Genomic DNA, 19,949 nt, shown 5'->3' with positions numbered 1-19,949 from the left:
ACTCTATCTGCAGCAGTCCTTTGTTCTTTAGAGTTCTGAGAAGAATCTACAATGCTTTTTACACGAACAAATGCATCTATCTTTTATTTAAACGCAAGTTGAAATGTTTTCTTTAATAATTAATTTGTACTTTAAGAACATCGGTATGTGCAGTGAATGTTACAGCAGCAATGCAATGAAAATTAAAAATACAGAATATGCTGGAAAAAAACACACATACACATATTTTACATTGTTAGTTGTCTATCGGAGACCTCAGAATGTTATTCTATTAAAAAAAACAGGGCCCCCCTTGGTGCGTCACCACCAACCCACTGGCAGTAGCATCAGCACAAAGCATTGAGGAGAATGAAGAAGTCTCACAGTGTCCTACATTGTAGCAGCTCCCTTAATCCGCATGAGCAGATTTTTTCATTTTCACCTGGACATCTGCCAATCCAGCGGATTTCTCCACTGCTGACAACATTACATTGCCCAGATGAGAGGACATATACTTGCATGTGTATTATGGCTAGGCCTACAAATGATATGGCTATACCAACCGGACAGACACACACATCTCTGTTAGAATTAGTGTGACCAGAAACGTCAAAAAAGTGAGCTTTGTTAATCTCCATCAAAGTTTCATTAAAGTTACTTTATTGAGAAACATCAATGATGACTGGTGCATGACTTTGGCAGGGTTACACTCCACTCTGACTTCATCACTAATGCAGTGCAATGATATTTTATTCAAACATGCTTCAACTGTTCAAACATCTGTTTGGCTATTAGGTCGCTGCTTTAATTGCCACACCTCTGGAATTTTATTATCGTTTATTAGGTGTAAAAAGACATTCAACCACATGTCAGAAAGGTGCAAAACTGAAATGGGTATTGCACATTAAGGTGACCTTCAGACAATGATAGCAAACACATTTTTTTCTTTTTTTCACATCTTTTCCTTCTGTCTGCGACTGCACTGCTACTGAGCTGTTAGTGCTTTAAAAGCTGACAAAAAGTTTGAATTGTCCACAAGCGAAAGCACATATGGTTCTCACAAAAAGGCCATTCACCATATAAACAAAGCATTTCTATAAGCATTTTTTTTAATTTTGTTTTACATAATGTGCTGCTAATGGACAAAAATCATGAGCAGAAAAAGCTAATAAAATACACTTTCTACAGGACAGACATCTCTTGATTTTACATTGAAACATTGTTAACAAAGACACTCAAAAGAGGAACAATCACAATGTGTTGGTGACAAATCCAACAAGTGCACCCTCACTTTTATAACATTCTGCGCTGTCTAGTAGCCGACTGCATCATATCTTTTCTATTATATATTCAAATGCATTTTTTTCTAACATGGATATAAGCTGTTTAATGGCTTTTGTACTAGTGTCTACTCTGTGAGGAAATTCCACAGTGAAATAAAAAAGAAAAAGAAACTGATACCAATTTGTCTTTGTTGCACCTTTTACATTGTTTCCTTATGGGGCTCCAGCACCAGGCTTGATATCAATATTTTACTGACAAACAGTATTGAAACAAATGTTCACCACAACATTAAGTACTAACATAAATCAAGCAGCAAAAAGCATCAATTTTATTCACTAAGCGGCGCCAAAATCCATTGATTCCCCACATTATTTAAAAAATATATCATATCCCAGGATCAAAACTAGTCTTCTTGTCCAGTGAGAGGAAATTAAGACATTCATAATGTTCATGTTCATAGAGTGCTGCTCTCATTTGACATCCCCTCTACACCTCTAGATGTTATCGATTATGATGCACTTAGCTTTGAGAAACAACAGCGGACCGATGGCTGCTCACCACCACACAGAACACAGATAATTACTATCCAGATGAGGAATTAAGGATCGTCCTTGAGGGATAAGCCCAGTCCCTGCCCTCAGTGGGCACTCGGCAGGCATCCACAGCTCTGTCGATACGCCAGTCCTGGGCATCTGTCCGACATCGCTATTAACCTGAGCAGAGCCAGCCCATCCATAAAGCTGTTTGGGATATGGCAGCTGCTCAAGGGGCAGAGAGGTATTAAGCATAGATTTAACAAGAATGAAAATGTCCTCCCTCCCTCATAATCTCTGGTCTTTTTACACGCAAGACAAGCCATACGCACATGAACATACACACACACTCTTACGTAATGCTGTCAGCACGCTGCTTTGGCTTGTTTGGACACACCACACACATTCTGTGTATTGACAGAAAACATGCACTGCCACTTCTGAACTGACTTCCTATTCACTGCTGGGGCTCATGCTAAATATTTAGACATTCTGCCATGTTTTAAAGTAGCCTAATCAACAGCGAAGGCTGTTCTTGTCCACTTTGAACTTTGAATCCACCTCATTTCACTGTAACACGGGAATAGTGTTCCACAGCACATCAATGCCTGTTTGAGATCACATTCACTGCAAATACAGTGCAGCATTGTCAGTATAACGAATGCAACCGAAAAGAGCTGTTTTCAAAGAGGAGTCAAACAAAAGCTGATCTACTGAAAAGAAAGCACAGAATGACAGTGGGTCCTATTATTACAGTAGACTGATGCAACAGCATATCTTCTTCAGATGAATACACTGATTTGAAGTCTCCTGTAATGTCCTCAGGGTTCAAATAAAATGGACATATCAACAGAGTTCCTTAAAGGTTGAGTCTTTGAGACTGCGCAGTCATACCGTATAAATATGTAAAAATGTTGCATTGGTACCCCTATCTTTGGGGATTGACTGAAGCAACACACAGCCAGAATCTCGAACCCAGAGGCGATACTGCATTTCCTTACATCAGATCCTTTAGGAATCAAAAGCACGATCTTCACAGATCTCCAGAGCAGTTTTACTCGCACCACCAAACACTTCCACATTTGCATCAATCCAAGGAACCACGTTGCCAGGCATGTAAGCTGAGCAATTGGCCAGACCCATGATGTCCACGGGCCGCAGTACTCGGTCCCACATGTTGAACTGGCTCAGCTCGCCCACAAAGGCCTGGGTGGCGTCAAAACGGCCTCCAACTACGTCCTTCATGGAGAAACAGGAGATGAAAGTTTGTAAGTTAACTTCCGAAGGAAATGTAAACAGACATTAATTTGAATGACTCAATTCTGTTTGATTTTCATCAAACTGCCAAACAACTCTGGACATTTTTAGTGTACACTTAAAAATATCCAAGTGTTGCGCAATCTCAAATGCTGTGCAACATGCAGTAATCTCAGTCCTCATTAGACTCCACACTAATGCAGGAAGTTAATGGCTCTCTGAGGATATTATTCACATGTCGCTGTACATTTATGAAGTATACACATGGTGCTGTCATGGAGCTAAATGCTAGAATAATCCACTAACGCAACTCCCAAAGGCGTAAAGGTGCAGTTTAAGATGGATGAATGAGGTAATACTGAAAGGGCCATAATAGCGTGAGAAGAGCCTCCCTGCCTTCTCTCCCCTGCTCCCTGCTTTGCACCTCCAGCACTTAACTCAGGGGAGAAAACACCCAGGGATTTTACCAACACAAGGAAACACACACACACACACACACACACACACACACACACACACACACACAAACACACACACACACACACACACACACACACACACACACACACACACACACACACACACACACACACACTCATGTGCATGCACGCACACCTGTTCTTTACCACCTAAGCTTCTCTACTGCTCTCACCTGCTCCTGGCCCAGGATGATCACCCCTCCAGGTTTAATTGGGTGCCAGGGGGCCAGGTTGTCCCCGGTGCCTAGACGCTCGCCATCCTGGTAAGCCTCCCAAAAACCGTCTCTGGTCGTCCAGGTGATGCAGATGTGGTGCCACCGCCCGTCACTCACTGACAGAGGGAGCTGGGCAACCTGGTCAGGAGTTTGGGACGAAGGATGAGTGAGAAGAGAGCAGGGAGGCAGGCCAAAGAGCAAAGAGCAGGGAGGGGGAGCATGAGGGGGCAAAATGAGTCAAGAGATATTTGAGATTAATTGCGGCACGTTGGAAACAAGGACAGCAATTAGAAGGGTTAGGGCTTCAAAGAGCCAGCCCTCTGCAGAGAATTCTCGAGATGAGCCGGTGCGACATATAAAATTTAGATTACCAAGGTGACATCAAGGGATAGAACATCCTTCAAAGCAGTCGGGTAGCTAACAGCAAAACAGTGTCCTCTTATGCATTTACGCTTTGTTCATAGATCAAAGAAAAACAACTGGTTATTTTACCAACCAATGATATCATAGTCCTCTGAGAATACAGCTCAACACATGAGATTATGAGCATACTTCTGTGTGACTCATTAGCCTTTTTTCTCCTGAGCCTACAGAAGAATTTCACACTCATATCTTGTTGCAGATACATATAAACCTGAAAAGATGGGAAGAGCCACTGAAAATAAAATTCAAATAACTTGCAACTACAGAGGCAATTGACCTGGTTAAGGATGCCAGGTGGCATCTTAACGCCACTGGGACTACAGGGAACACAGGCAGTATTATCATAAAGAAATAGTCTGAGCCTCTGCCTGACTATTTAAAGATTTCGGACTTTAAAATGAAAAATAAATTCTAAATTCTCAAATATTCTGCAGCACTTAAAATAGGACAGCTGTGATATTTTGTGTACAAAGGGCTCAATATTAAAGCATCATATTCACAGAGCATACAAATACATGACTCACTCATCGTCATTTAAATGACTACCAGTGTTTGGAATAACGTTAGGTAACGACGTTATTTTTTAAAGAATCTAACTAATTACTTTTCCCATCGTTACAACGCCGTTAACGTTACTGGACGTTACTACACGCGTTACTATGCATTGATTGAATAAACTGTGTAATCCGAACGCACCCCTGGCTCACAGCTAGTGAGGAGGTGGGTTAATAACGAGGTAAGCGATTATGATTGGCTAAATCAGAGTCATGTTTCATGGTAGCCAATCAGAGCCAGTGTTTTTACACACATGCCAGCACACGCGCCACACACACACACACACACACACACACACACACACACACACACACACAACAGCTAAACAGAGATTCGAAGAAGCAGCAGAGATGGCGAGTCAGGAGAAATCCGATAAAAAGTTGGCATTTTCAAGGTGGAGATATAAGCACTACTTCAAATTCATTGTGGTCAAAGGCAAGAACGTGCATGTAATGTGTACATTATGTCCAGGAGCGAAGACTTTGTCGACATTTGTTGTAAGCAACTCTAATTTAATGAAGCATCTCACAACGACACACACATCTACAAAGCTAGTGGCCAAAAACAGCGATACCTCCACCACAGATGATAGCTCGCCATCCACTAGCAAAGAAGGACTCGGAGCAAAGTCCTCCAAGCAGCAAAAGCTAGATCTTTCTGCCTCACAACAACAAAACTGCTCAAAAAAATCCAAATTCTTTGACATATAGCAACTTTTTTTTTAACAGTAACGCAAATAGTTACTTTCCCTGGTAACGAGTTACTTTTATCATAGAGTAATTCAGTTACTAACTCAGTTACTTTTTGGAACAAGTAGTGAGTAACTATAACTAATTCATTTTTTAAAGTAACGTTCCCAACACTGATGACTACTAATTCTATAAATTTCAAAACATAAAAAGCACAAATTTACTGTTATTTAGACGTTTTGACTTGTCATAGCAGGAAAAGCAGAGGTGTAACTTCTGTTTTGTGCTCCATTGAGCCAATATGAACAATACCAGTGCCCTGGAATGGGTACCTCAAAGAAATCAATACATCTACTGTATGCTTCTCCTGCTGTACATGTCAACATGTCAGCTGTGAAAAAATGATGTATTTTACTTCTGGTTCGAAGGACATTTTCTTCTTCAGCTTCAAAAGTGTAAAAGTGTGAGAAAGAAAGAAAATGAGCTCACATGCATGATGTCTAAGAAAAACATGTCAGCCATATGAATTTTGAATGGTATTAGGATAATTAATAGAATAATCAGAATAATCTGCACAGAATTGCTTGAAGATTTTCTAAAATTTGGAAAATTGTCCTCCAGATAAGCATCGGATTACATGCACACTTGTCAAAAGAACCCAGTTTTAATGTTGTACAAGACCAGATGAATCTATTGCAGATTAAACTCCTGGCAGCCGCATTTGATTAGAAAATGGAAATGTCATAAGCATGTTTTACTTGATTTGAACACTGGAGAGAAAAATTCACCAGATATCGACAATCTTCCTGAATAAAGAGACCTGTTGCCTGATGAATATGTTACTGTATAATAACAAAGATTCCCTCTCTGCATAGCCTCCCACAAATACTAAATACAGACAACGCTGCACTTTTTAATACTGTCGAGGCAGCTTTATGCTTCCCTCTCAGTATGCAGCCAAATGAACAGCATAAACAATGTTCCCCAGTGGACCCTGTTATCAACACATGGATGTGCTGCTGCACATACAGTTATCATATTCTCCTCCATCACGCTCTCTTTTGCTCTGTTGCTTTCTTTCTCAGACAAATTATAAATTCCTTTTTCCTGGCATCTTGTGATCTTTCACTCTTTCCCTGTCTCTCTCTCCTCAGCACTCTGTCGCCTCTAAGGCTCTGCAGATTTTCTATTTCCTACACCCTTACCCTCTTTTTTCTCTCATACGCGCATCCCTTTCTCCCACCAACTTTCTCTCATCTGTCTGAGTTGAACACATGTATAATGCATGGTGAAGGGAAAGCTGTGAGGAGACCTGCCTGTGCCAATAACGTCCAACGTAAACAAGACAGTGTTGGGGGGATTGGGGGGGGGAGAAAAAAAATAAATCCTCTCCAGTGCGGGAACATTTTACAAAATAATAACAAAAATCCTCCAAATCTAACATTACACTGCTGAAGAAGCAAATGTGCCACCAGGAAAATATTTTATTACATCATCAACATAACAATAACAATTATTTCCCTTTTAAGGCTAAACTACATAAAATTTTCATGTATGTTTTCAACACTTTTCTGTTGTGTTAATTGAAATCCTGTTAGTTGACTGAAATCTCACAGTATGTGACTGTGTAGCAACAATATAGTGTCTACAGAGAGCAAAGGCCTTCAAATGAGCACACATGGCAGCACGAGTTCTCTAATGAATTACTGTTATTCTTGGTGATGTGTGGAATGTGGGTCAATGATATGAAATGTTTATAAGGTCCAAAATTAAACATTCAGAGCTGATGGTCAGTGAATTTCCTCCGAGCTGTATCATGATTGTGCTCACATGTTGCGATCTGCTTGGTTCACAACACAGAGAAGCAGACCGACAAGAACATGCTCACGCCTTCTTTGCATTTGATTAGCGTCACTGCTGATCTACTTTTACTACCATCGTTACAGCCAGCAGTGTTGCCAGACGTGTGATGAATGATTCTGAGCTTCTGAATACATCTCGCTACATCTCTCTACATACACCCTTTTCAGGAAATCAGGGCAGAGTGAAAGAATCAAAGTAGCCTTCCTCTCCATCAACAGAACACTGTTCACCAGTTTCTCATTATAACCCTACCTTGTCATTGACTAGTAGCTCAATGGGGTTGTTCCCCCATTCGATGAGGACGATCTCGTTGGCCTGGCCTGGCACTCCGTAAGAAAACGGGGTTCCTATGCCGGGACTGGCTCCGGACTTGAGCCACATGCACACAGTGAAGGCGTACATCTCAGGGAGGCTCTTCTTGATGCGTCCGTACAGGTAGTTAGTGCGAAGAGGGAGAGACACCTTGAAATCCTCAGGTGACTTGAAGGCATTGTTATCTGTTGATGGACAATGATTACATATGGTTATACAGTATGTTTTAAGTTAACTTTGGTGTATTATCCAATCAAGAGAGTCTTCTTCTGAGGATGACGCTGAAGAGTGTAACAGGAAGTGTCTGAGAATGGTAACACAAATGAAGACATGGAAAGGAGATTCAATTTAGGATTAGAAAGAGAATCACATGTAAGAAGCATGTTGGCTGCTAGCAAAGTAAACATAAAGCAAAGTAAAAATGGATTAGGGTGACAGTAAAGGTTGACCAGCTGCTTCTAATATCACATCAGTGAGAAAACAGGTGATTTTTAGCTGTGGGATGGTATATGTAAAAAATTCTGTTAACTGGTCTGCCATCTGCAAGAGGAAAAACAAATGTGCCAAATGCAGTCCCAGGACACAACAAGACTAAGACTCTACGGTACAGCCACGCTAGTGGTTCTGTGAGGCTATACTTAGGCACAGGTATATTTTGCAGGTATTTGGTTATAAACCAAAGTATTGGATAAATGAGAATGGTGCTAACAGAAAGATCCAGGGATAAAAGTTATGACAATTTATCCTCTGAGTACCATGAATGTCTGTATCAAATTTCACAGTAATCCATTCAATAGTTCTTGAGATATTTTTTATATAAAATAAAAAATGTCAACCTCATGTTGGTGTTTCAGGAAAAGACAGAGGATCACAAGAGTCATTAGAATTCATCCTCTAGGAAACTTGAATATCTGTGGCAAATGTCACAGCAATCCACTCAATAATTATAGTATAGTTATTTCAGTTTGGACCAAAATGGTGGACTGAGTGACTGACAGACACACCGACATTGCCATCACTGGAGCCATGGCTAAAAATACAAAACCTACTATAATTATTGTCAGTCTTCAATGTTTGTGCTTTTGTTTGGTCTCATAATGGGTCAGTTGAGGCCATTCACATCACAGCTTGTAAATGATGCGGCGGTTGGTCAGTTACTGTAAAGAACCATTACAGAGAGTTTTATGTAATATTCAAAAGAGATTGAATAAAAGAAATGAACAAGAAATGGAGTAAACATGCATAGATAATGTGTGAAAGACAGACAGATGGACAGAGAAAGAGAACCTTACTGAAAGTTTAAGGAGACACTTATGAAAACCACACACACATAGCCTACTAATGTGCACTGGGTTTTGCACCAAGGTAACATGTTGCATATTTCAGCAGGAATGAACCACAGTTGTATGGGTTTAGCAGACTATTTGAGGCTTAACTACTGTTACATAAAATCACAATTTCTCTGGATATATGATCCATCTGTATCACTCAATGAAAGGTTTACAATACATAAGAAAAGGGGTTTGTCCATGCAGAACCACAATGTGTTTCATAAAAAATGGTCCCCTGCCACTACTTATAAGCTCCCCATTTCTGTTCCTCTATAAGCTCAAGCTTAAACTTCTCAAGATCACGGGGTGCTGGACTTTATCCTGGTAGTTCTTTATTGTAAGCCTAGAGCAGGGAGACAACCAGAGCATGTTGCAAACTCCTTGCAGAGCAATCATCAGTATAAAAAGCCTCACATTTCCATCTGACAAAACAACACCGTAAAGCCTCAAACTCCTCCTTGTAAATGTGAGCAATTCAATTTGGTTAAAACTTGTATCCTCAAACAGCCACTGACTGAATCAACTGAGTGTCGGGGGACATGGGCCTACAGGACATGTCCAGTGAGTGAGTGATGAGATAATCTTCTAAATTAATTTTCCTTTTGGCAAAAGAATATATTCTGTGTTATTCTGACGACTACCATCAAAGTGATACCCTGGAGTGTGGACATCTCTCTTATATTTCTTAAACTAATTAAACATTCAGTGTTGCTTTCCAAGCCTTATTTTTCAAGACTAGGAGCTGCAACGAGAATGGCTTTGAGAAAAAAAGTTGTGCTGTGAGGTTTTTACTTGCATCATCAGAAATTTGCACAGACATTGACTAAGTAGTGCTACGTCTGGCAGACAAAAAAAAAAGCCTGGCATTAAATCTGGCCAGCAGTTCACAGCACCCATTGTATCACTTACTTTTCTCAAGCTCAGTGATCCTCTCCAGGAGGGAATTGAGAGCGCTCTCTGTGCGTTGTCGGTGGGCCGCTGTGTCATTGTAGAGCTGGCTCTTCTCTTCCTCCAGATCGGCCACCTTCCGGAGGAGCTGGGTCTCCAGCGCCCCCAGCCGCTGCCGCAGCAGCTCCCGCAGCTCTAGTGGCAGGGGAGTCAGGGCCGAGACACCTCCAGCTGACACATTAGTGCTGGGGAGGCGCAAACTCTGCTGCTGGGGGGCCAAGTGGGAAAGATGGCAGGAAACAGCAGCAGACAGAGAATGGAAGGATAGATAGATAGATAGATAGATAGATAGATAGATAGATAGATAGATAGATAGATAGATAGATGAGGCAGAAGGGAGGGACACATACAAACCATAATCCAGTTAATCTTGTGCACTCAAACAAGCATTCAGTCTCCATAAAGACCTAGATTTGCAGTAGATGACTGATTTTATCTACCTTTTAGGCCTGATATATTTTAAGCACCATTGTTTTTGATACAGCAATATCAAAATGAAGACAGTGTGTCCCTGCGGCAGACTTTGATTGGTGACCTGCCAAACCCCCATAGCTGGGCTGGGTATTAAAGGTAGGTGCCACGCGTAATGTTACCCAGAGTTCCCACCAGTCGTGATCGTAGATGTTTTTTGAAAATCAACAAGGGAACAACAAGGCCCATGCTTATAGTTGGTGCTTTTGCCCTCAGCTGTTCATTTCTAAAGCTTGTGTTGATGTTGCCCTGCTGGCTGGGATTCACACACTTTGGGACAGAATTTGATTAATCTTCCATGACACAATGGAACCATATGAATAGGCCAAATAAGCGATTCCCAGGTAATCTGGTGCTGAAGGCTGAAACAAGCAATTGTAAGGTCCTGAATGAAATAGATGGTTTTGATTAGTGAGTCAGGTCCTGCTCCAGTGAGCCATATATGCATATCAGAAACACCATGTCTTGCAATAATCATTATGTTAAGCAGATGCAGATCAATAGATATGGGATTAAAATGCAATATAATATGCATCCTCACAGCTGCAGTATATCCTTGATTTGATCAGGGCATTAAAGCTTCCAATCAAGAACAAGAAACCATGGGGGGGGGGGGCAGTAGAGAGATAGAGAGATGGTTGAATCGGCAATGCAGCATACTGTATATAGAAATAACCTTGAATTTAAATGAACAGCGTTGTGATTGTTTATGATAACAGAGCTGTCAGATGGTGAAAAATGCACTACACCGGTAATATGACGTAAGAGATAAAGCCATGGTTTACACCAACCTTCTGCTGTATGTAAGCACATAGGTGACCTCAATATCAGCTGTGATCTCTAAGCTTTGTGGAATGAATGCACACACCGGAAGTGAGGTCTCCTGGGGCTGAACTAAGGGCTGGTTGAGATCAAGCTCTCAGGGCAACAAGAATATATGAACCAAAACCATTAAGCATTTCATGCAGGTGAAACTTGTGGGAATTAATTTCATCATCTGCTTAGAATAATTAGTCACATAACTGCAAAAAGCCTAACACACAATATGTGGAACGAACACATACACACACACACACACACACACACACACACACACACACACACACACACACACTGTAGTCATAGATGATCCCTGCACCACATGCATGATCACACCTTTGACACGATTTTGTGTTGCTCATTTCTTATTGATTATATGCAGATAGTTTCGCCATCAGAGTTATATTTTAATGATTAAAAACGTATTGATGTGACTATTACGTGACCCTGAGCTCAAGATCCCCCTGAGAGGTCTCCTGCAGCGCAGAGTATTATCAGACGTGTGTGCAATGCTCCATGTAAGGTATATGGCGAATGGAATGAAAGATATTTCCAAGGCGCGTGTGACATAAAATATACTGCAGTTGGCTTTGTTGATGGGTATTAATAGAAGTGAATAATGATGTTGGTTTCGGGGGTAAACTAAACAAAAGTGATTTTCTGACCGTTTGTGCCATCTTACCTCCAAGTTCTCCAGCCGACCCTTGAGACTCTGCATGGTCTTGCCCAGTTGGTCTATGGTCTCGCCGGGGTCCCGGGGCAGGTCCCCCATGGTGTTCTTGCCGTACTCCTTCCGTCTGGAGCCCTGACCCCGGGACTTGCCCTGCGGCGACTCGTCGGCTGCCGCCTCGCAGCGCGCCAGCTTGGAGTTGAGCTCCTTGATGGTCCCCTGCTGGCTCACAATGGTCTCCTTCTGCTGTAGGATGGTCTCCCGGAGCTGGATGATCGTGTTCCGCAGCTCGTCCTCCACGGGGCTGCTGCTCTGGACACGGTTCCCCGTAGGACCATAGCCGCAGCCCGGCTCGGCGCCCGGGGGAATGGCGTTGCACACAAAGCGGCTACCTGTAGCCTCCTGGCTTCTCACGGTACGTCCACTGACCAGGTACAAAAGTCCAACTACTAAAGTCAGCATCCCGACTAGATAGACCTAAGCAAATCCCACGTTATTAAAGGAAAATTACTGACTGAACGTTTAAAATCCCCCGTAAAAAAATAAACTTATTTCAACAACAGCTCGTTAATTGAAGCGGTTGCGGACATTTTCTACACTTTCAAAGTGTGATAAAAATAGGCTACCAAACATGGATTAAAGTGAAACCATAAAGAGGAAAACAAATGTGAATCCGCAGTGAAAAATCATAAAATCATACATCCACCAAACACATGGTCGCTCCTGTTTGAAACAAAGACACCAACAAATCTGAATTCTTACTTTCAGCAGGTGGAAACTCGGTATCAGGATTTGATTTGATTGATTTTTTTTGTCTTCCTTTAGCGAAAGACAAAAAAAGTTGTACTGATTTGTTATCTTGAGAGAGAAAAAATCCACAGCAGGTAGGGAAGTCAGTTTAGCCTGTTTTGCCTCTCCGGTTGGTTGGGTTGTCAGTGAGTGGTGCTGAAAAGACAGCGACGCTGCTCAACCAGATTATGGGGAGGTGCGCACTGGCTCTTCCGCACATCATCTGTGTACTCCGGTTATTCAGCTTCAGTCTACGTCATCACTATCCCAGTGGATTCATGTCAAGCTTTGGGTCTGTTTCATGTATCACTTGTTTAAATGCGCGGAAGCTTAAAGATGTCAAGAAAAAACACATTAAGTTAGTTCTCCAAAAGGGTTTACCTGTGTTATCTGTGTTTTAAATGGGAATCTACGCCCCACATGAGGCTACAGGCAGAATTACATTCAGGCTCATTCTCTTCTTGTTTCTCCCGGGAGAAGAAGTTCATTCATGATCTGCGGCATTTTAAAAAAAATTACACTGATTAGCCCCATAAGGCTGTTTCAAATGCAGGTCAGCAGAAGGTGACAAACAGAGCTGCATCAATCATGACAACATGGCCTCTTTGCTGCCGTGTTGTTTATTTATCACTAATGAGTGCATTTTTTCCATGACATTTACTGATTACAGTCACATATAAACAAGCACACTGTATCCAGAGTTCCGTTTTCAGCCCAAAAAGGGATGACGCTCAGATCTGCGCAGATCACAGTAAAAAAAAAAATCCACAATGACAATGTACAGTGGAACCCAAAATGATGATGTGGCGCCTGACATCCACAAGTTTCACACACTGCTGACTGCAATATCATCAGGAGCAAACACTGTGTACCTTTGCCTGCCTGTGTGTGTGTGTGTGTGTGTGTGTGTGTGTGTGTGTGTGTGTGTGTGTGTGATCATGGCAACATTTCTGTAGCAGGGGCTACCACAGAGGAAGTTTTGAGTACTTTGTCAGGTGTTTATATGTCTTTGTCATCGAGATAGCATCACAACCGTGCAAGATACAGTCATGAAACACGTGCATAGTTGAGATCATAATGAAGGCCGAGTTTAAAGAAGGTTGGTCCAGCAAGGGCGCAGGAAGTAGGGAGGTAGAAAGTAAGGACCCCCCCCCCCTTACACACACATACCATACTTTACACCCCTAGCATGATTTGTCCTTGCGGCTGTGAGCCCACGCATCGCAAGATGGTCTCTAGTTGATAACTTTATAGCTTTAATCCTACATCTGTCTGGATCCTGGATTCTTGCACTCTATATGCAGTCTGAATTTGTTTGAATAAATATTATTTTCTTCCATGAGGGCACACTTGGTCTAAGGTCAAACATTAAGGATTAGTAAATCCAATTGAAATCCACAGCTCAAATCAGAAGTTTGATTGCGTGACTTGAATGTAAAACCAGCTCCATTGACTTCTCTCATTACACATTGATTTGCACTTAACAAAATGACTTTCATTTTCTACACAGCACGCTTCGTGACATTAGTTAAAACTTGACTCTTGTGATGACAGTATTTGTGCCGTTGATAGAATGTGACTTTGTACCATGTTGCTGATCAGATGAATGTATTCAAATTAAAGACATAGTTCAGACATATTAAACACACATATACATGTTTTGCTGTGAAAATATGATGGTTGATGCTGAATGGCACCAAGGTCATACTGAATATAGTCATAGGTTGTCTCTAGCTTGATGTTAGTCATGCTCATAAAAGAATGTCTTTATCTGAAGTGTTAATTATACAGTCAGTGCACTTTGCATTATGGAGCCCTCTCTTTGGCCCAGGTTGCTGTCATTTAAGGACAATACCTTTCTTTTATTTTATATTTTTTACATTTCTAGTTTAGAAACTGCTCTTGTAGATCCAGCCAATACTTACAGGTTTTCCTTCTGTCAGGCTGATAATGCACCTAAGGCTGCTGATGTGAGGACACAGTGCTGCTGTAATTACTTTATTTGTTCACTGCTGATAATAAAGCCAGTAAAGTTTTTACTGGGAACTATTGTTCAAGTTTAATTGTGGCTACATTTTTTGTGTGTTGATGGCAAGTATAATATTAACGACCTGGGCCACATAGTACTTAGAATAATCCTTGGTGTTTGCTTTAATCTGGCTGGTGGGAGGTTATTCTATAACCATTAGATAACAGTTTTACAGGAACAGCAAGTGAAACAAATGGCATGTTAAATTTATGGTTCTGTTTTCTGTTTCAGTTTCTCAAAGTGCCGGTTGCAGTCCAAGTGGGACAAATGTATCCGTCCATAGAGGTAGGCATGGTATGTAAAAACTTCACTATGTGTCAAACATTTTCTTGTATTCAAATCCAATCCCTCCTGACACAAATATCACTCGGATACCGATTTTATGTGGAAACACGTCAAACCTTCGAAGTAAACTATGATCTCAAAGCCTTTTTTAGGATGGGATCCCGTCTCAAAATAACCCAAGGAGAGAGAACGATATTTAGGAAAAGAGAATTCTTTCTACAGCCAAGTACACAGCAGTGCTATACTGTTGCATGTGTAACATAATTTGATGTTATCGGTTCTATATATTTAGAAATATGCAGGCAAATGCTTGTTAGGTGACAAGATGAAGCCATTACCCTCAAAGATAGACAGTGAAGTATCACAGCAGATTTTGTTTGGAGCTCCCCTCATGTTTTGTCAAACTAAGACAAGGGAGCAGGCATCTGTCAGATACCTGCTAAGAATTGTAGAATATGAAAAAAACTTCAAAGCCAGACGTTGGCTCAGTTCAGATTATGAATGAAGCTCAGCATGGCTGTTATCAAGCACAAAGACATATTTTTTTTCCAAAAGTGCCTCATCAATCTTTATTTCCTCAAGATTTTTGACTTAAAATCTGAAGCAAAGGACAGTGATAGCTCACGCGGTGTGCTTTCTTAATGTGGTGTGCAGTATTACTGTGCTGCCCATCACAGCCGTCATCTCCTACTGCATCTGCTCGCAGGGCCTAAGAGTTAAATGTCAGCCGGCATTAATGCACACTCAGTGTACAATGGGCACACAGTGCCAGCACTGACAGGGAACGACCGGTGAAGTCACTGCTAAGGAAGGCAGTATCTAATATGACAGGTCCCCTGGGATAAGGGACAGACAATCACCATGGCAACCTTTTCTCACCCCCCCACAACCCCCACCTCTGTGAGCGAGGAGCGAGGAACTGGCAGAGGTGAAGTGGGAGTACTGAAGACTGAGCAGAGATGACAACTTTCACTTCAAAGTTGATGGGATAAAGTTATTTCCCTTTCATGTTGCAACTGGTGAGCACTGGGGTGAAGTATCTTTACTTTTTTAAGCGCCTTCAGCGAGGGTTAAGAAATCAGCAGAGATTGAACTCTTATCCAAAGTTGAGTTTCCCATCTAAATTAATACATTTCAGAGATACACTTTGCACTTTACAAATGTCAATCAGACTTTCTGTCCGCACAAACAAAGACACTGATTTACAGAGAAAAAGAAACGCTGCCCTTTACATGTTGTGAGGATGTAGCCTACTTTGTGGTGTTATGCGCAAAAAATATGAGAAACTCCTCTCAATATGATGCAATTCCAATACAACAAAACCCCAAAGTACAGCTTCAATATTACCAGAATTGCATCAAAACTCTTTGTCAGCAACAATTTTGAAAAATATTTATTTATATATTCATTACACTACTGTTGTCACACAGTGTTCATCTTAACTATAAGACACCTTTACCAAATTATTGGATGAATTAAAGATTAGCTGAACTGGTGGATGTAGTATGTGAATATATATGAGAGCACAGATTCACAATGACATCTTAAATTATTTCACATACCTACTTTCAAGATCCTTGGTGATGTAATTACACCAATTAGGCCTTATCAGCTCTCGGACATCTTACTTATAAACATGTTTCACTACCCAGATCATCCTTTGTACACCTTCCTACTCACCATTTTGGTATTTCACTTCTTTAGAGTTCTACTTATTGAGTGTGATGTGAGTGAGGTGGATGCTGAACACTTACAGCCTCTGAATGGAGCCACACTCACCCCGCATGACACAGTCCCATGGTTGTTTAATCACTCAGATAGTCACAGTGTCCAAAACACAGAGCATCTCTTCCTGTGTTCTCACCATCCCTCCTCCCTACATGCGTGCCACCTGCTGCTGGCTACCTGCTCATCACCATGAGCTGTCAGTGGCCCAAACAACTCCCACACAAGGACAGCACACACCCGTTTTACACACGGCCACATACAGTACACACATGAGTCTGGAAGCAAGCAAGACGGACAGAAAAGACACTTAATAAATGTAAAATCTGTGAGTCTGATTTTGCAATACAGGCTATGACACACTTCAGTCACGTTTCTGGACAATGGACAAAGAACAAAATATCAATCAAACTCATGATAGAAATACACTCACATACACTCTTCTTCCAATTCACGTTCCCAAAATTCACTAACACATGCAGAGCGTGTGAAAATACATTTTAAAAGTGATATGCTCTCATTCATAGTCCTCAAAACTGAACCAAAAGAGTTAAATCTTTGTTGCAGTCAAGGACATTGTGAATAAAAAAAGTAAGAAAAAAATTTAAGTATGTTCTCGTATACAGAAGATTATGAAAGCTGCAGTTCTTGAAATTTCTCTGGGAATGTGTAGATTATCTGCAGTGAATGCACCATCTAAATATTGTGTATTTTCATTAGGCTTTGAAGATGCACCCTTTGCAATAAAGCGGTCTTTTTAAACTATGTTGGGCTCCTGCAGGGCTCTTTTGTAAATGTAGCATTTCACAAGCCTACCAACAGTAATGGACAACTTTGTGGGGGAATAATCATGTTTGTGACACACTCCCCTGCTGCTGCTGCAGCTTTTCAGCGTCTCTTTTTGATTCCTCATATCAGCTGTCGGCCTCCAACACCACTTAAGCCAGAAGAATATCGTGAGCTGATGCTCAGGCTTTGTTCAGTCACTGTTTGTATGCTTGGCAGTATGCTGCTGGCTGCTTCATCGATCTGCTTGTAGGCGATGTCTTGGCATCTGCTGGCTGCTAATTTCTGGTCTTATGCTGCTGCTGTCTAACTACAGTAAGTGTATTGGTATTAATTGTGAATTCATAACTCATAGTGCCAGAGTATGTTGTATATTGGTTTCTTATAAACATACATTTTCTACACTCAGAGGTTGAAAGTAACTGCATTTAATCAAGTATGGTACTTAACAAGTTTGAGGCATTTCACTTGAGCATTTCCAATTAATGCTACTTTATATACCTGTGAAATTGTGTATTTTTTACTTCACTTTATTTATTTAACAGCTACTGCAAAAATGATGTGATAAATTGCTGTACTGTAGAATAGATTAAAGGCTCTGTACACCCACACAGTGGTATTAGTTATGTGGCTGATTAGACCTGCTGAGGTTGGAGTTTAGCAATGCTACAAATGTTAGGGTATATGTAACGGCACCATGTACTAACAAGGATGATGAAGTTGTAAATTGTCCAGCAACAATACTAACAGGAGTCACAATTTGTTTTTTGAAGATAATAAAATGTGTGCACAAATAATGATCTTATTTTATTATCTGAGTTTTCTGATCTGACACTGCTATGGTTAAGGTAAAAAAAAAACATTTGATAAGCAGGAGAATGGTCACATTAGTAGTGGTTTGTGCTGCCTGCTCACACGTAGATTCCACATATTGTCTGGCATCAGGCTCTGTATCAAAGTTTTGGGGAGAGTTTATTGTCACTCCCCAATGTCCTCTAAGGTAGTATAATTCGCCTTGTAAGGTTTCCTAACACAGACATGCAGCCAACTAACTCATGATTAGCCTTTTGAAACGAATTGCTGGAGGAGGATACGGCACAGACAACAAACACAGTAATCTTTTGCCCCCTCTGATTGCAGTGCTGCGAGACATTCATGTGAAATTGGATAATTATTTCTCCACATGTGCATCATTAATGGCCTTTTATGCAGCTATCATGTTGGATGTAGGACAGCTGCCTTCCAAAGTAAATAAATAAATAAATAAATAAATATATAAATACAGCTCTGATTGACTTTGTTCAGAAGCCTGCCAATTCCTTTGATGTAGAGAGTGGAATTGAGCAGAGGCAGTCAAGAGAATCATCCAGTTCAAATTGCAAAGAACTTAATCTCTTCCTGTCTTGGTAATGTTATTAGACTCTTGAAGTGCTCACCTTGAAAGAACATGGGAAGGAAAGGTTATTGAAGATATGTTGGCTTCTCTTGAGCTCTGTGATGACTCGAGCCATGACACAGAGCCATATGACACAAGGAGACCGTGTCATGAGATGTTGACTATTTATAATATTTCTCAGCAATTTGGCATTATGTTCTCCCAACCATTTAGCATTCAAACATAGCTTTGCAGTGCATTGTTGATTTACTTATTATCAAGGTCTGTTGCCATTTTTAACACATTAATTCTAAAGAGATCACTCTTTGCTCTGAGCAATATGCTACATTGCTCTCAAGGCTATGAGCATTGCATCATGTGGAAGGGCGATAAGGTCTAATTCACAGTCTGTGCAGCGTTAACACACAGCTCTTAATGACTTGTCCGTAAATGAAAACAAACTCACAGGTTGCTATTATGTAATTCACATGCTGCCATAGGGAATGGCCGCCCACAAACACCACATGGTACGCCATCAGCGCCTGGCCATAATGAGTCAGTGTTTGTGTGTTAACACATGTGTATTGGTCTGTGCATGGTTTGCTGTGAAAGTTCTTATAGAAATTGCAAAAAATCCAAAGGAAATAAATTAAATAGCTCCAACTTGCTGCGATTGAAATGCAGTTAGTCCTCCAGTGACCCTTCTCTCCATGCCTTAATTGTTCAGAGTAATATAAAATACACTCAGCTCTCACAGAAAGATCCCTTAGCACAACAAAGGATATTATTCACTGCTGAGGGAGTTTTTATCTTTTTCTATATTTTAATAACTGGCCAGTGTTTGGAGGGCTATATACGAGGAATGCGTTGCGCAGCCCCAAGAGAACCGCTGGCCCTCGTCTTTCAGCTTTGTGATCCGAAAAACAAACTCCCTCTTTAAATTAAGCAACTGAAAATCATTTAACCTCAAAAGTAAGAGCAGTCCATCCCACGAGTCTTTAAGCAAGAGATTTGCACAATGATGCATCGTTCGAAGGTGAAATGTTATGTGTTTCTGGTGTTACCTGACATACTTTGTACTTTATTACCTCACATGAATGTGCTATCATCACATTTGATTTGCTATATAAAG

At 41.0% G+C, this 19,949-nt stretch overlaps 1 protein-coding gene across 3 annotated transcripts; it reads right to left on the bottom strand.

The window, feature by feature from the left end:
• Nucleotides 1-2,373: 2,373 nt before the first annotated feature.
• nptx2a (neuronal pentraxin 2a) lies at nucleotides 2,374-12,835 on the bottom strand. 3 transcript variants are annotated; one of them, XM_035996990.1, is made up of 6 exons: nucleotides 12,591-12,832; nucleotides 11,841-12,305; nucleotides 9,830-10,076; nucleotides 7,530-7,774; nucleotides 3,706-3,885; nucleotides 2,374-3,035 (listed from the first exon to the last, which is right to left on the bottom strand). In XM_035996990.1, exons 2-6 carry the CDS (start codon nucleotides 12,288-12,290, stop codon nucleotides 2,808-2,810), a joined length of 1,350 nt encoding a protein of 449 aa, XP_035852883.1. In that variant the 5' UTR covers nucleotides 12,291-12,305; nucleotides 12,591-12,832; the 3' UTR covers nucleotides 2,374-2,807. The 3 variants fall into 3 exon arrangements, with proteins under 3 accessions (XP_035852883.1, XP_035852884.1, XP_031168758.1); XM_035996991.1 differs by having other exon boundaries at nucleotides 9,830-10,073; nucleotides 11,841-12,835; XM_031312898.2 differs by having other exon boundaries at nucleotides 11,841-12,834.
• Between the last annotated feature and the right edge of the window lie 7,114 nt (nucleotides 12,836-19,949).

The sequence above is a fragment of the Sander lucioperca genome, chromosome 21 (assembly GCF_008315115.2).
Source record: "Sander lucioperca isolate FBNREF2018 chromosome 21, SLUC_FBN_1.2, whole genome shotgun sequence".
In the NCBI taxonomy this organism is placed as follows: Eukaryota; Metazoa; Chordata; class Actinopteri; order Perciformes; family Percidae; genus Sander; species Sander lucioperca.
Note: the sequence above shows the minus strand (reverse complement) of the source record. Positions and strands in the feature narration are given on the sequence as shown.

Coding starts and splice junctions, on each gene's coding strand:
- nptx2a (XM_031312898.2), bottom strand. CDS start 12,290: ATGCTGACTTTAGTAGTTGGACTTTTGTACCTGGTCAGTGGACGTACC. Junction 10,077..11,840: donor GTCGGCTGGAGAACTTGGAG/GTAAGATGGCAC, acceptor TTGGCCCCCCAG/CAGCAGAGTTTGCGCCTCCC. Junction 7,775..9,829: donor GATCACTGAGCTTGAGAAAA/GTAAGTGATACA, acceptor GTCCATCAACAG/ATAACAATGCCTTCAAGTCA.